Here is a 17907-nt window from a genome sequence, read left to right as displayed (position 1 = left end):
TGTTTTTGCCAAGACCCCTGTGAATGCAATTTTCATTGCAAAGCAAATTGTGAAATTTCTTTTGAAGATTGATTGTAATTCAGTCCATTACTGTTTGGGCTCCAGTGTGAACTTGTCTCATCTGCATATGTGTCTTTCTAGTAAGGTGGTTACAGTTCTTGTATCCCACAGCAGACTTACAGTGCTGCAAAACAGATTGTACCCTGACAGCCCCCCAGATCTTCTCACTGCAGAGTCCGCGCACTGCAGAACGGGTACAGTTCTCCACCCGTTGTGGAGACATGTGAGAATTAGGTAACACAATGTATGAAATCCCTGACAGACAAACACAGTAATGTGAGGTGGTTGGCCATTTTCATGACACAGCCGTGCAAACTGCCTTTTACCCAATGTTCTTCCACAACGGCAGTGGCAACCGTCCCATCGGTGCCGGCAGGGGATGCAGTATTCATTTGTTCATCATGAAGTGCCATGGCTTAGCATATTCTGGGTTAGTGCTTCAGACTCTCAGTTACATATTTTAGAGTTTTGGGCTATTGAAGGAGCCCCGTGGGAAGGGAACGTTTGTGTTTTGCCACCTACATTATGTTATCTTTTCCAGTGCAATTACAAGCTAATTCAGAGCTCTTCGTGTTAGACTAATAGCTTCTGATTCACTGCTGTCTGCCAGTACCTCCTTGTCCACTTTTCATCCTGCTTACCTGTCCCCCTGCCACTTACCTATGAAGAACATTTATTTTTTTTCCCTGAGTAGAGGCTCATCATAGGCAAATCATTAATGGAACATCAAAAAGGTCCCATCTGTTAGAGTTGCATATGGGTAAGATCACAATTATCAAAAGTCTTTTTTTTTTCCCCCATTCTTATCCGCACAATAAATGTAGTTGTCAGCAGGATAAGTTCACGCATCGGATAAGGTCACAATTTCATTTAGTGACAACTTCCAACAGCGTGAACTTACAAGGTTCGATTTATTAAAGAGTCAGAAAGGATAAGATCACTGCATGGCCAGCCTGATTTATCAGGGTTTGACTGGAGTACTTGAATAGAGAATGTCGTATTTCAAGTTTATGTTCAAAACTGTAGTTTAGTGTGTGTTATGTCTCAGAGACTTGAAAATTGAGGGAGAAGAATTTAGAGGAGCTATCTCAATAAGGCAGTTCATGTCTGCCAAGCAAGTGTGTGAGCATTTAATATTGGAGCTACCTTGTTAAGAATCACAGAAGTGGAAATGGGGCAGATCTTCGCTCTCAGTGAACTGCTGTGTGCAAACGTACACGTATTGGTTTGTTATAATGGAGGCAATCACCAGTCAAATATTAATTGCAGATTCTTCCTGTGCATACAGGACGGCAGGCAGATCTTGGGCTCTGGGTTGGGCAGCGCTTAAGAACTTCTGAGAGTGCTTTTTAACTTGTTCGCTCTGTCTTCAGAGCAGCCCTTGTTTGAAACTACAACACATACAATTTCTCTGCCGTGCAGAAATATTCATTAGAGAGCCAGGTGGCTGCGCGCTGGAAATATGCAAAGAAGGAGCTATTTGCCAGTGGAAATTTCTAGAGCGCCATCATGTCAAATAACCAATCTCTAATTATAGCAGAGGAAGAGCTTACTCATTCTTTTTAACTGACTCCACTTAGAATGCTGTTCCTGATAGAAAAAACCCTACTGCCGAAGCTATCAGTGACTTGCTTAGAAATGTCAAACATTTATGAATCTGGATACACTCATTTCTGAATGAAGTAGTTCACTTTTTCTTCCCCAAAACGCAGTTCATCATTCACCTTCAGCTGTACTCTCCTCTAATTGTTATTCCAGAATGTGGGTAGGTGGATGAAAGCCAATATTATTTTGTTCAGAAATACTATGTATAGTTGAATTCTTCTGGTATTCAAACTGTGGTCAAATCCTGTTAAGGGCCAAAAGCTGTTCTTGGGTTCCTGTGTACACTGCATGTTTTGGGGAGTTTTTTTAAGTGATGCTGATTTTGTTATAAAAGAAGACAAAGCTAAACTGACCTCTGCCTTCTGTTTTATGCAAGCCCTATGTGGCATTCTTGAAACAATACGTATATGTAAGAAAAGAATCCTAAATTGAGTCCTTTCATTCTGGTTTTGTATCCACCAAGGTGGCCTAATATCTTAAAAGCCATGGGATGTTTTGTAGCTGTACTAGTGAGTCATGACTTGGGGCTTCTTTTACAGTGCAGCTATCATAAGTCTTTGAGTAATCACAGACTTTAAAAGTATGCTACATCTCCAAGATAAGAGAAACAGCCCACAGCACTAACAGCATTATCTTTTACCAAAATTGATTAGCCCATACTATGTGTCTCAAATATTTTGTATAAACTTACTCAGCAAGCTGGAAATAAGTGTGTTCCTGAAGAACCAGCTGAAAAAAAAAAATACTTGCTCGGCAGCAAGGAAAAGGGAAGTAAATGTCAGTAAATTAAATGTCTCATAAATAATTTTCTTTTTACCTAACTCGAAAAACTAAAAGCGTCACTTCCTCTTTACGTATATTTTTTAGTGCTGCTTCTCTTATGCTTCTTGCTGTCCTTTTCAGTCGGACGGTTGACAGGTCTAGGATGGAAACTGCACAATACAACTGCGTCTCAACTTTGCCATAGGAATGACGAATCCCAGGTGTGTGTATGGATCCTGTATATTATAATTTGCTGTTATGTAAAGGAACGTTTTGTTCAGTACTGAGGTGGTCTGTTGCAATTGCTGATCACTGGAAACTCCTGTCAGTGTTTGGCATGAAATTTGCTGCTTCCTTTGGGCCGGAGTGTGGATTAAAGGAAGCTGCAGCAGTTTTTCATCCTTTCTTTCCATTTCTTGCTGCTCGTTGGGATCTCTGTGGACAGGCACCTGTGAAGAGTCAGTACCCGCTGAGTCTTTACACTTCGTACTGCAAGTGGTGATACGGCAATAAAATCTCCACTCCTCTCCCTTTTCCTGATGTAATCTGTGAAGATGCTGAGCAGTTGTGCAGGGGATGGGAGCTGCAGAGAGCACTTCTGACTTACATCTCAACTTCTTCTGAGGCTGAAGGGGAAAACCATGTCTTGCTGACACAATTAAGAGGCACAGGGTGAGGTTCTTTTTTTTCCATCAAACTTCCTTGAGGTCACAAGTTGCTTGGCGCCACAGGTATGGCACCACTCAAACCAGCCTCCTCGTGGGAAGCCGGCAGTGAGCGGGGGACAGCCCTGTTCTCGTCCGTGGGTGACCAGGCCCATCTGTTGCCACGGTTTCAATACCATTCACCAAATAGGAAATTTCAGAGGAGCAAAATGTAAATGAATGCAGGAAAGTTGATCTGAAGTTGCAGCAGGGGAGGTTTAGATTGGATATTAGGAAGAATTACTTTACTGAAAGAGCGGTCAGGCACTGGAACAGCCTGCCCAGGGAGGTGGTTGAGTCACCATCCCTAGAATGGGGCAGAGATTGTAGGTTGTTGGGTTTTTTGGTGGGTTGTTTTTGGGTTTTTTTTTTTTGTGTGTATGGTTGGACGCAATGATCTCAAAGGTCCTTTCCAACCATGAAGATTCTATGATTCTAAGTTGCAGGCTCCTTACTGCGGGGTCAGGGGAATTCAGGAGAGGATTTTTAATAGTGACATTTGTAATCTTTCTTCTACAAACCCCGGTACCAGCCCCTGGCCTTCCTGCTCAGGGCAGACAAAGGGCAGACACAGGGATTTTACGAAAGATGCAGGCTCTGGTAGGAAAAGAAAAAAAAAATCTTAGCAGATGCTTGTGGACCCTGATGTGCAGTGTTTTTTTAACTTACGGCTCTCTTAGTGTTAATTTTTTCCCCTAAACAAACAAAGATTTTCAGAGAAAAAAGAAATCTTTGTCAAGGATCGAATTGTGACGTGCGGCACCTTGTACAAGTGTAGCCAAAATGTCTGCATTTGCCAAAACATACGAGCAGATTATCCTTCCCAACTCTAACATTCACCCATCGAGTTAAAATGGCTGCTGGTCATGGTGACCAGAGAGGAATGTGTGTTTTTTGGAGAACTATGATCCAGGGAAACAGGAAGGTTATGCAGCAAAATGTTTTGTAGCCCTGTCTGCAGCCTCCTGCTCTGGGATGGTGTTCTGAGTGGAGGGGAAAATACAGCAGCTGCAGTACAATTCAGCGTGATGTTACCCCATCTGTAGCACGTTTCGAAGCGTTCGCATGTATTGAAATGTAGTGCCCAAACTACAACTTGGGACTGTAACAAAAGAGAATAAAAGAGAGAAAGAATCCATGTTAACTTCTTTAAATATCAACTGGAGGGGCAAAAAACACAGATTTGGAAAATAATTGCTTGGTTATATGTTTGCCTTAAACTGGAACAACTTACCAGGTATAAGATTCATGTCGTCAATTTTATTTAAAATATAAAGTGTAATGATGTGTACCTTAAAAGTTAGGTAGGTTTGCGGATATCACTGGATGATCTGCCCTAAGTTTGTCGTTCTTAATCCATTAAAAGACAGGCCTGCTTGTAAATCCACAGGTACAGATAAGGAGTCACTGTTTGACTGTGTCTGAACCCTTTTCAAATGAAAAATGTCAGTGGCAGAAAGGGAGGCTGAATTATTTTTTAAAAGGGTTTTCAAAGATTCTCATGATTCCTCTGGTATCAGTTAAATGTGACATGTCCATAGACATGGCTGTTTTTTAGTGTGTAAAAGCAAGCAAATGCCACAGTTTTCATCTCTATGTAAAGACAAAATGCTGCAGTGTGCCTAAGTGATCAACATGTTACCTTGCAATACTGGAAAGATTTCTCTCTTCCATAATTAACATATAAAGAGATTTTTAAAGTTAATACAATTTGTAACAATGTGACTGTGAGAGGGGAAAAAATGCTTATTTTTTTTTCTGTTTGGATGCTTATATATCACATGTGTAAATTAGATGTAATTAATCCATAAGCTTTCCTGCTCACATACTGCTTTTTAAAATGTCACGGCGCTGTCACGATGAGGACTCACCCGCATACATAGGAGCTTTTGTAAACCGATACAGCTCTATTTCCTAGATTTGTTCCAGTTTGCAGGAAGGATCTGATGCACAATTTTACGTCGAGTAGTTTTGTAATCTGCAACACTCAGAGGTGAAATTCAGATTTCTGTGCTTGAAAATGGAAGCCGGAGCCAAGTCTTCTTTTTGGAAAACGGTCGAGATTAACCCCTGCGGACAAGGAAGAACTTTGCAGCCTGGCTGTTAACATAAATCCAGGCATCCATGGGAATGGTTAGCTCGGGGAAGTCTGTGGAGACTGCCTGTATGCCAGGAGGAGTTACTCACTTCCTCCGGCCCAAGGTTCATTTCACAACAACTGCCAGCTCTAAATCTGGGACGAGGTGACTTCTTGCACGGTTGGACGTTCCCCTGTTTGTGGAAAAGCACCATCCTGATTTGGGGTAGAAGGGACGTGCTGATGCAAAAGGCAGGAATTACTGTTGCATCTGGTTGGTATGGAAAGGGAGGAGGGGGCTTTAGCAGGCAGGGAAAACAGGGCGGGAGAAGTCACGGCTGCAGCGGAGTCGAGGTGAGCTCTGGTGCTCGTGAGGACAACAACAGATTTTCTGCCCGCCTTCAGGAAGGCCAAAGCTTGGAAGTGCAATGACATATAAAGATTCACTTAAACGTCTAACAAGAAAAGCACAGAGCAGCCCCTCCACCTTGTTCCATTTTATCCCTCTTAAAGTTTGAACCCCAAATTTATTAGGACTATTTTAGGAAAGAATGATAGAAATTATGTATATAAACATAACGGTTGGTACATTTTTTACTGAAACATTCATTCATAGAAAAATAGGCTTAATGAAGAGACTACTTTCAAAGAAGGATGGTCCAGACTATTTTTTTAATCCTGAAATGAAGCGAAAAAATGTTGGGAACAAAGGTGGTGACTGGATTTTATTTTTCCTTCCACATTAATGATCAATTGTGTATTATTCTTTCTCTTTTCACTGGAAAAAACCCACAAAAGTTAAAGTGAGCTAAAGGAATAATTTCACTTTTAAGTGTTAATTTTGAAGTACTTACTTCAAAAATAAAATTTGCTTTTTAAAAAAATGACAAAGTAGTACACACTAAAAAAACACCCACTAAACTGCCTGCCCATTGCTTTTACATATTTTTGTGTTAAAACCTTAAGCTAACAATTTAAATTATTTTGGGTCTAATTCTGAAATGTTACTGCCTGTAAAACCTCACTCAATTCAAAATCGTTTTTTAAATTGTAGTACATGTTTTTAGTAGTTTCTCCAAAATTAGTGGAGTTGTTGTGGATTTATATCGCTATATAGTGTGTCTGTCAGATTTTTAGTAGCTGAATACTTTAGAATGTGGACTTGTGCAAAATGCTGTCAAGGAGGTTAATGCACCAGGTGTGGATGCGGTTGCACTCTCTCCTTTGAGCTGTCATCTCCCCCCCCCTCAGCATTTCTTAAGAATTTTTATGAAACGCTATTCTGACTAAAAATGCCTTCAAACTCGAATGCATGTGAAAAGATGCAAGAAAGGAATGGGACTTTCTAAACCGAAATTGAATATAATTATAAGGGAAAAAGCTTTGTTTTTCTTTTGCAGGATGACAAGATCAGTTGTTTTTTTCAGACAAGCATAATTAATTCTCATTATATGGGTCCTCAGAACATCGTGCGTATAAAGCCGGCACAAAGGCGGAGGTGGTTGTTGTCAAGGCACAAGTGAAAGTCCTCTCAACACTGCTTGTTTCCTTTGTTTGCAGGAGAGTTGGAGGTGGTCCAGAAAGACGGGGAGCGCAAGATTCAGAGCCGGCAGCAGCTTCCGGTTGGAACAACATGGGGGCCTTTCGCTGGGAAGATGGATCTGAATAATAACACCTTGGTATGTAGATGCTCCGAGACGCTTCGCTTCGTTATATTGTGTGTCGTTCTTTGGGGAATTGCCTGAATTACTACTCAGCCGGAGCATTTCAAAACAGGCATTGTTAGCTTTCGCGGACAGTGGTGTTTGGCTCTTTTCCAATTAGTTCATCTATGGCAACCATCCACGTAAAGTTATTTGGAGCACAGGTTAATAGTATTAAACTTGTTATTTTACAGAAGAAGGAAAATGTCACTTCCTTGTTTGCTGAACCAAGCTGTTGTGTTTCAGTAGTAATAGCTTGTTTTTTTAGTGGCTCTTTAAATTTTGTATAGCATTAATTGCTGAACACTTAATTTATATTAATGGCCGGTATAGAAAATAAATAGCTACGTAATGATAAAATTCATTAAATTTGCCTTAATGTTACTGAACATAGCAAGATCTTCCATCAGATTAAAATTATTTTGAAAGATAGCAAAAGGCACCTGCCATAATATATTCTCAATTAGCCTTGTTTTTTATTCTGATTGCAGAAAGTATATGGACCTTATTACTTGAGAGTAATGCTTTGCTGGCCTCAATTCAGTGCACTGAAAATCATGTCATTCATAGGTCGTCATTTAATTTTTGTTTGTATTGGTTGTTAAGTCTGAGCTTCAGTATTATTTCATAGAATCATTAAGCTTGTAAAACATCTTTAAGATCATCAAGCCCAACCATCAACCTCACACTGCCAAGCCAACCACTAAGCCGTGTCCCTAAGCGCCACTTCTACACATCTTTTAAATACCTCCAGGGATGGTGACTCAGCTGCTTCCCTGGGCAGCCAAAGCTTGTTCCAATGTTTGACAACCCTTTTGGTGAAGAAATTTTTCCCAATATCCATCCTAAACCTCCCCTGGTACAACTTGAGGGTGTTCCTCTCATCCTACTGAATCACCCTCTGAAGGAACCCAGGTCTCCCTGCAGAGTGGAGGGAGGATGAGGGACTGAAATATTTAACACAGGTACTCAGAGTAACCTGCTAAGGCACATACCTACGTTTTTAAAACTCTGACACCTGTACTTGGCCTCTACAGTACTTCAGTCCTTGAAAGGAACCATCTACTGATAATGCTTGAACCACACTGTAAATGCTGAAATGCATTTTCCAAGATGCATATTCCAAGATCGTCTGAAACCTTGTTCTAGAGATACTTGTTGCTTTTTTTCAATACAGTGTCACCTTCCCAGATATTCTCAGAAAATTAATCTGAATATTGCCCTGTCCACTTGTATCAATTCCTCAGGGATATAAGACTTGAAGATAACGTTTGAGTATGGGAGATGATGTTGATTGACCCTTCACTACAAAGGTTATCGTTATCAGATATTCTTAGGATGAATTTGCAACATGTCAGCAGTTTCATATTGTTTCATTTTTGTTTTCTGAAGAACATGCAGAGCAGGAGCTCGCTTCTCCTTTGGTAGCACAGGCACATATTAAGGTCTGTTACTACTTTGCAAATTTGGGCAAATACCACTTTTGCTGTAACAAGAACATTAAGCTAAATTATTTTATTTTTAATGAACTTGTAATTAAGCAGTGAGTAGAGTTTGGTGATTATAATGGGATGGAACAACTTTCTCAACCCAGTTCAGGGAGACGTGGGATGAAAATCTTCAGGACTTTTTTCTCACTAAACTGGAAAGATACTACTCATTTGTTTCTTGTCAAATTAAAAAAAAACCATAAAGTCTATTTTTGCTAACACTTGAAAGATTGTACTTTTGTTTTGCCTACTAATATAAATACATTTGGAAATCTGAAAAAGGTCCTGTAAACAGAACTGTAGTCCTCAGCATTGTTTTGTCCCTTGAGCAGCTCCATCCTTTGAGATAGTCAAAACTGAACTGGGTATGATCTTGAGCAATTTGGGTTAACTTCGGAGTTGGATCTGACTTTGAAGTTTGCCCTGCTTTCAGCAGGAGTTTGGACTGGATGACCTCCAGAGGTCCCTTCCAACCTGAATTATTCTGTGTTTCTAAGTATTCTTTCTTTTTCCTGAACATCAGATATTTCCTGTAATCTTGCATTTGATACATTAAAATGCTGTGTGAAGAAATGTAAACCTTTTGATAGAACTTTAATTTACTGTTTAAGTAACACAAACCCAGTGCCAGCTTCTACATATTTTTCTTTTATCTTTTTTTTTTTCGCTTTAACGATTCTGGTATATTTATGATTTTTCTGTTTGCTTGACACATTTTATTACTTTTCTCACTGTACATGCTCTCTGTTGTTCATAAGGGAAGTTGTGTTTGTTTACTTAAGGTATTTATATCTGGTTTGGAAAGCTCATTTGGGTAAAGCCTCACCTCCTTAGAATTCAATCAGACTTTCACGTCAGCAGCTGACAGCAGGTTTAGTTCATTTCTGAATGAGAACTTCAAACATTGCGCTGTTATAAACATCAAATGGTTTTTGGAAGAGAGCTTTAACGTGAATTTTAGGTACAGAGAGGAAAGGAAAGAAAAATTCAGGGAACCGCAGGTGAGTAAAAAATCCCGGTTTTTGCAGCTGGTCTCTATTGGAAAATATGTTTGCGGCTGACAACAATTATCTTACCTGACTTTAATGTTTAGTCTCAGCAATGTGACGCTGCCTCACAGGATTCATTACCTAGCTATAACAGTTACAGCTTACGTACTAACCTTGTACTCTGCACTGTATACAGCCTGTACATATAATATCCTGTTGAAGTGCTGCTTATTTCAAGCAGTGCTGTGTTGCTGAATACAGTCTCACCGCTGTTGGCTCAGGAGACGGAGCAAGCTAATTAATTCAGCACGATAATTAATTGAGTCACCGTGCCAGATGTCAAATACTTTTTAGATCTTTCAAGTTTCTGTCTTGAAGTATGTTAAGAATATACATCTCAGAGTAGGGGGAGGTTGGGTACCTTGAACAAAAGTGATGTAAGTGCAGTTTGCAATCACAATAGGAATAGCAGCTGTTGCCTTCATCAGCAGTGCCGTGGCACTGTGGGGAGATGTGTTTGGAGCAAGGTCCGTATCAGGACTGCAGAATACTCAAGCTCAAATGGTAGACTTGAAATAGCTCAGTGACTCATAAAGTTCTTAATTTTTCTCATCTACGAGTTAGTCAATACTCATGAATTACGGAGTGATCAAAACCCCTTATGAAATAATGCACCCCATTGCATTGCTGTTACTGTTGACGAAACAATGCGCATGCAGCCACCAGAATTGTTAAGAATGTTGGTTTTAACAACAAAGAGTGAGTGACTCTCGGATCTTAAAACCTGTCTAGGCATTTAATTCCCATTTTAATCTGAACTTAAAACTCCTTATATCATTATTAAATATTTATAGATATCTCTTTAGATACTTTTATTATATTTAGAGTGATAGATCTCCTATTTAGGTACTTTTAATGATCTGTTCCGGTAATTTTGCCAGACTCTCAAAATTGTCCTGCTCTCGGCTGCATGCATAGTTTGTATCATCTGCACAGCTGGGCATAGAGGTTGTTGCTTTCCGTTGCCTTCCACTTCTCCCACTTCCCATCAGCTCTTCCATAGTAGTTGATAGGCCCAAGAAACTGAAACGCACAGGAGTACCTTTTCAAGCCTAGAAAGGGTACTTCTAAAATAAGAGCTTGTTCTCTTATTTTACAGTAAAAAGAGATCACCTTCATGTTTCTAGATTCGGTTTAAGATTTAATATAATCTTGCTGTTTTGACAAACAGACACAGGAAGAGTTTTGTACAATACTGCTTTCTGTGTCCAGTTGGTGAGAACTCGACTCTACAAGGAAGGCAACACAATATAATCAGTAGTTCTACCAGGAAGGCTCCAACTTTGTGCCTTGATGCATCAGAGAAAACACAGGAGTTCGCGAGTACCTACAAGTAGACAGGAATATATTTCTAAGCGGGAAACTCCTACTTTGTGATTCCTGTCTTTAACAGGAAAATGGGTTTACACAAACGGCCATTCTGATGTGAACAGGCAGGTGAGAAGAGCAGAAGCCCCCTCTAGACTGGCCATACAAACCACTGAAGGAGGAGCTGCTGTGCCTAAGCGGCTCTACATTCAAGGCACTAGCAGCCTATTTAAGAAAAAGCCGTTTGTGTGCTTTTTCCCAGCCGTAAACATTTTCCCTGTTCGAGGGGACAACTTGGTGGGAATGAGGCCCCTGGAAACAAAAGCAGCGCAGAACCGTGTAGCCATCGCGGCCATCGCTCCGGTAGTCGTGTGGAGGCATTCTGAAAGGCCTTTTCCCTTGGCTGCCACCGTTGAGTTTTTGGTGTTAATCTGTGCCCATGGCAGGGTTTTGCAAAGCAAAACAAAGAGCAGCTGGATCCTGCCCCCCGTTCTCGTCGCCTTGTCGCAGGGAGGAGTGCACCGGGCAGGCCTGTATCAGTCTGATAAGGAAAAGAGGATTCAACATGGCTGTGAAGGGAATCCGCGGGAGGAGAGTGTGCAGGGCTGGGCCAGGCGGGCAGTGGGATACAGCAGGGACCCATTAATGGGATCTGAGAGGTTCAGCGCCAAAGCGACACTTCTTCTGGAAGACATCCTCATGAAACCGTTTGACTGGGTAGCGTGTGAGGGGCTGAGGAGCCAAGGTTCAGAATGCAGTTAAGTTACTCACTCTCTAATCTGTGGCTGGTCACTTCGGGTCAAAACCATCATATCTGTAGTAGCCAGCGACTTCTAATCTTCAGAGTTGCAGCACGAGGCTTTGCTGGGCACTTTGGTTGGAGGTGCTTATGGCCACCGAGACAGCCAGTAGCCTGGCTGTAGTCAGGCTGTAGTCAGGCTGTAGTCTCTGGTTCTCTTGTTCAAATGCGGAAAGGGATAAGGCTGGTTTTATCTTTAGATATTGCCATGGTTTGGGGATTTTGGTTCTTATTAACACTGAGACATTTTTATGTATATATTTAATTATCAAAAATAGTGTATTGGGCAATGAACCTTGATTCTAATCTTTGTTACACTGGATTTATTCAAAAGTACCTCAAGGGACCACAGAAGCATTTCTTTCTCATTTTTACTGCTGTTACTGTCAGGCTCTTCATGTTTAGAACTGAGTTAAAACCACTTCCTCCAGTCCCAAGCATGAGCAGGCGTTAACGTAACAGCGCTTCTGGACAGCATGTTGTGTCACCCCTACAGCGCTGTGCTGATGCCCTCTGCAAGCGTCGGGGTTGGCCACTTCGTACAAACTGAAACATGAAAAACAATGAAGATTCGCTAGATGATGTGGACATCCACGTGGCCACCCACAGTGGTCTTTGAGAACACATCACCTCACATTACCTCACCTTTTGTAAAGTGCTCTCCCATTTGCGTAGACATGGAGTTGAGGGGAATGCGATGACAGAAGAACTTTTTTGGAAACTTTGGTGCATAATTTTTGGTGCTTCTTTTCTTCCAAAAAAAATCAATTATTTCTGCTCCCTTTTCTACATTTACACAACAGAGTTAATTTAAAACAGGTTACTGATATGATAGCAAGATGTGGTAACGATCTGAATAAACACCCTGTTTTGAAAAAAGCCAAAAGTGGTTTTTTGCAGCTTATGAAAGTAGTTTCCAGAATGCCAATAGGTGATGAAGCGACATGGTCCATGAAAAGAAAGGGCACGCTGATGGTGCACCTCTGTCTAAATGCTGTTAGTGTATTGGTATTAGTACTGCATGCTGTTACCATAGCTTTAATTTTAAGATATTAAATGTTCAAGGTACATGCAAATATGGCTTGTTTTGAAATAAAAACCGAAACAAAACACAAATGTTCACAGGAAGACGGGACTGAGATTACATTGTTCCTTTTTATTTCTGCATCGATGATTTCCAGAATGTAGTATTATGTCAATAGTGTTTTTTTCACATAAAGTCGCTCTTGTTTTTAACCTCTTCTCCTTGGCTACAGCCTTTTTTTAAGACTACACGTACCTATGGTTCATTTTGACACCTGTTTATCAAAGCAGCAGAACTTTAACCTTTGTTTAAAACTTCCACAAAATGTTTTTTAAAATAATTTAGTTACTTGGTGCTTGCTATAAGCATCTCTATTAAGCAGACTTTATCCTAATGGTGTTGTAATTAAATAGTAGACATTACCAATCATTCTCATTAAACTAACTCAGTTCCCTGGGAGAAAACTCAATAAAGTATCTGTCCTATTTCAGCAAGCTTCATTTCAGTAGAGGGGTCCTTCTCAAAGTGGGAATATATCCTGGGGCACATTGCCAGGGAGCTGCAGAGCAAGGGGGTGGCCCAGGGGAAGGGATGAGGCAAGGTCAGGAGCCTGGGACAGAAAAAGGGCAAGAAAATTTCATTCAGGGACTCCCAGGCAGCAGAAACAGAGGAAGACACCATCTGCAAGTGCCAGGCTCTTCCATTTTAGGATGTGGGGAAAAGCAGACAGAAGAGAATGTGTACTGGAGCACATATTGCATGTTAAGCTGTTTAGAGAGAACCATTGCAATAAACTGTGCAGTAGCAACGTATTCTTGTGCAGCTAGACTGTGGTCACCTAGTCTAATCTTCTCAGGCTTTAAGACTGAAACGGTTATTTTGCTGTTGTAGATTTTGCTAAATTTATAACACAACTCTTAGAATGGGATGTAGTCTTATTTAAAGACTCTGAGTAAGAGAAATAATTGATTTAGCTCCATTTAAGGTAATTCATGTAGCTCAGTACACTGAAATACCTAACAGGCACGAGTTCAACACCCATGTTTAAGATGAGGAATTTAACATTAATGTAGTCACGTGAGGAAATTTTTAAAATTCATGCTTTTTGTAATGATATTTCTTCTTATTTATGAAACATATGTATTATTATAGACTAACCAGATATAAAATGTCAGATTTAAATATTCAGCAGTTTTTGAAATAACTTTCTTCTCACTAAATGTTAAAGAACACAATTTTTTTTTACTCTGAAATAAAATTCAGTTTCTAAAACGTTGACACGTTTTTTTCAGTCGTTTCACATCCATAGACCAAGCATAGGCAATTCTAGCTCCATCACTGTAGCGGAACACAAAGCTATGAAGTGTCTTGTGTCTACGAAGACGTTGGCATTGTTAAGCCAAGAACTACGGTGGGCACTGGTGGGAAAAGAAAAGTCACGTTTTGGTGGTGTCAAAATTTGTTTGTGCTGATAAAAGTGCAGACCAAGGTACCATATCATGGTAACAATAGCAAGGTTTGAAATTATTGTCCATCTTAATTTAAATAAAAAAATTACGTCAAGTAAGGGAATGGACCTGTGGTTTCAGTGAAGATGGCAGCTGCTTGCTGCTCACTTCTGTACAGCGTGATGGAATGATGTAAATTCCAAACATCAGCTCCCTTTCTGTCTGAATATGCTTGAGAGAAGTAGCCTGTACATTTTGAAGAATGATGGAAATAAAAAGGTATTTCTGGTTTCATTACCAACCAAATTAACTGCATTCTCTGAATGTGTGTTTTGTAATATTTCAAATAGAAAAAAACCCCTCAATATTTATAGTAAGTATAGTTAGTGTAGTATGTGTGAATACATAAAAATATATATGTATACATAAATATATTAAAAATTGCAAGTACAGTAAGTATATATATTTATACATGTATATATACACAATGTAAGTGTTTGTGAGCATATAGAAATAGCATTTTCTAGTCTGAAGAAAGTACTGACTGTTATTAGGTCCTTAAAAAAAGATTTTTATTAGAAATACTAATATTTTGCTGAACTTTCTTCTTCATACAGCAGTAGATCCTTTTCTAATGAAGTTGTAGTGTCACATAGCCAGTAGCAAAATTTGTCCTTTTCCAGATGCAGCAGATTTACTTTGCACTACTAAAATACGGGCCTGAGATTGCAGCTGCTGAGAGGGGTTTGTAAATGTCCTGGGCCTCAGTTATCAGGCCCGGAGAACAAGTTCATCAGTCTATTCCCGTGGTGGCTCCTCAGGCTCCAGGGGAGCTGAAAAGATGATCAGCTCCAGCCGTTAGGGCTCTGCTGCGAAGAGCGCAGGAGGCACCATCGCTTGCCGTCCTTGCCCTCCCTGCCAGCCCCAGACCACCCGCGGGAGGGGAGAGGCTGCAGCAGGGGGTGCGCAACTAGTGCTCAGTCTGATGCTGTGCCTTACCTACAGGGTTTTCTGCGTGTTCTGACATTGCATACGTGATGAAGTATATGCATGGCCTCATCAGCTTTGGTATGGTTTCGTATTCATGTCCCCTCTTAAATAACTTAGTATTAATCAGTCAACTTTTGCCCCCTTTCTTTTCACTAATGCCTTTTATCATTTATTTGGCAGACTAGAGAGGAAGGGAAAATATTTCAATGTATTTACAAAATGTTTCACAAATTGTGAAACATTAAATATAGTTACATTAATATATTTTTTTTTTTTATTTGAGCTCTTTTAACATATTTAGGGAATAATTGACTTTTACGTAGACAAAAAGCTGTCCTGTCTGTACTCTAAGGGAAGGGTTGCAGTCTGAATGCTACTGATCCATTTGGAATAAACTACATAGCATTTGAGATATCATCGTCGTTTATGCAGATTATTCTCACTCTGAGAAAACGTCTTATAATTTTAAATTCTCCCTGTCACAGATTAGTATTTTATACCTTGGTTTTGACATTTGATTTGATACCTGAAAAGTATAGATTTTTTAAAATAAAAATGGTCACATATATTAGTAATTATTATTATCATTTACGTATTTATAAACATCTCACATTTCCCAAAATGCCTTTTTTTTTTTCCTTTGAAGCCTTCTTTTCCACATGACAGTCTCTAATCTGGGGGATGAGTGACCATGTTTTTTTAAAAGATGAAACTGGAACTCCTGCCATGTGTGAGGACGCTAAAGACAAGTTTAGGGGAGCTGAGGGAGGTGTGCCTCGCTGCTGGGGAGGTGAGGAAGGATTCTTCTCTCTCTCCCCCTCCTGCAAGCTGTTGTACTCACTTTTGGAAGAAAACTGGGACAAATTAGCATAAAGGGAAGAGAGCAATAAAGCAAAAAACAATAATTAGTCCAAAATACCTTTATTTCTTCTTTTCTGCTTGTGTTGAAGCAGGCCTGCTTCTGCTATTGCTGATTTTTAGTTCCACTGTCGACCTCATAATATGTCTTAGTCTTACCTCTCTCTGCTTTTCTGGATTCTTCCTCTTGGCTGTGATTGCATTTACTACATTAAATACTGGATCTTGCTATTTGTATCTGTTAAATTTCAGATCATTTTCTTCTCTTTCGGGATACACTTGGTTTTACCTTACTTCTGTTTCTCTTGTCACTCCAGCCAAACCACCTCCCCTCCTCCAAGCCAAAATACCATCCTAATCCTGCACACTTCTGTGTTGGAGAGTTTCCCTCCTGGATAGTGGTCCATGGGAGGATATGATGGGTTGCATTAGGTGAACCTGCCAGACTTGTAGGTGTAGGTACCAGCAAGGGAGATTTAGGTTAGATATGAGAAAGAGTTTCCTAATGGTAATGAGAGTGAAAGGCTGGAAGAGATTCGGGAGGCTGTCATAAATCTGTGGCTCATGTGTTTAAGAACGGGCTGGACCAACACGAGAGGAGTGGTGTAGGCGCAGTGGAGCCGTGGCGCGGGGGAAGGAAACGGAGCAGATGACCCTGTGCCTTTTGGCACCCTGATGCTGAGAAATGTCTGCAGCCAACTTCACTTGTTCGGCTGCCCAGAGATGCCTGCAGGTAGCTAAAATCTTTCAAGATTGGCTTTAAAAGGCCAGAATGAGGCACTGGTTTTTGTAGAAAATGGCAGATGGGACGTTACAGCAAGCTAGACAGTTGGTCACACCAGTATAGGATACCGTTTTCAAAATCTAATTGAAATACAACAAGGGCTTGCTGGGAGGTAAGGAAGTAAGCAGCTATATTTCTTTGGCATGTCCCTTCCCAATTGCCTGCAGTTTTGGTTTTTTTCCTTCTGAATATTCTCTCTTCCCACTCCAGTTTCTTGCTAATTAAAGTTAGAATTAACACTCTGTCTGTAATCAAATATTAAACCAGTGAAGCTTTTTCAATGCATTTTTTTCAGCTGTACATAGGACTTTATTTCTAGAGTATTCTGTACCTCTTTTTTAAGAAATGCTGTGTGATTTATAAAGATCATTGTCCCAGGTTTCTGTGTCACAGGTTTGCAAAGTGAGAGCGATGTATTGCATTTTCAGGATGCCAAATGTGCGCACTTTGATCTGGCGGTACAGCATGCCTCAGGGAGTAAGCTGAATCTTGATTTCTTTAGTCAGTCATCCACTATCAGGTACCAGAGCCCCGATTAGGCAGGCTGAAAAACAGAGAACGCACCATGGGTTAGATGTGGAAGTATTTGCGAGGAGGCTCTTGGCATCTCACTGGTATCCTCGGTGCTCATTTTGTGGTAGCGTTTCTGTGCTAGTAAATCTCTTTAACGCATACAGTAACAATAACAGGAACCTGCGTGTCGTAGATGACTGCACGTGCACTGATTACTTCTGAAAGCGCTTCCCCCTCCACCACCACCTTCAGCAGTGGAAAATGAGAAGAATATCCATGTTTTGAAACTTGACCTCTCACAAATGCGAGACCACTTGGTGTGGTTGTGCCTCCTTAACATTCCTCACATTCCCTCTTCCAAGCCAATTGTTAGCACTTGTTGCAGCTTAAAGTGGCTTTGTAGTAGCACCTACTACGCTTGCTCTGGCTGGTGGCATACGTGGGACTAAATGGCCTTTCTGACCTTTAATAAGCATTTCTTTGTCAGTCATACCAAAGACACTTGAGAACCTAATTCTTTTTTCACTGTAACTGCCGTAACCGTGGGGTCTCCTGAACTCTTCAGAAATACGATTGTGACATTCTCATCGTTTCCCGTGTTTCTCTGGCTGTGGTGTTGGACAGGAGGACTTCCAAGTTCTGCTTTGGGATAGTTGCAAGGTGTGGGGAAGTAAAGAGGTTCAGGGGTGGCATTCACTGCCGTGGCCCACTGCAGCGTGGTATTCACCCTCAC

At 40.6% G+C, this 17907-nt stretch overlaps 1 protein-coding gene across 3 annotated transcripts in view; it reads left to right on the top strand.

Annotated features, from left to right (window-relative positions):
* The window catches only part of ZFPM2 (zinc finger protein, FOG family member 2), a 316540-nt gene that overhangs the window by 152342 nt on the left and 146291 nt on the right, over positions 1–17907 (top strand). For all 3 annotated transcript variants that reach the window (XM_054193153.1, XM_054193152.1, XM_054193154.1), the window contains one exon: positions 6769–6887. In XM_054193153.1, coding sequence (XP_054049128.1) covers positions 6769–6887 — 119 coding nt within the window. The remainder of the gene's footprint in view (positions 1–6768; positions 6888–17907) is intronic.

Source organism: Rissa tridactyla, chromosome 2 (assembly GCF_028500815.1).
Source record: "Rissa tridactyla isolate bRisTri1 chromosome 2, bRisTri1.patW.cur.20221130, whole genome shotgun sequence".
NCBI classification, from domain to species: Eukaryota; Metazoa; Chordata; class Aves; order Charadriiformes; family Laridae; genus Rissa; species Rissa tridactyla.
This window is presented reverse-complemented; position numbering and strand designations above follow the sequence as displayed.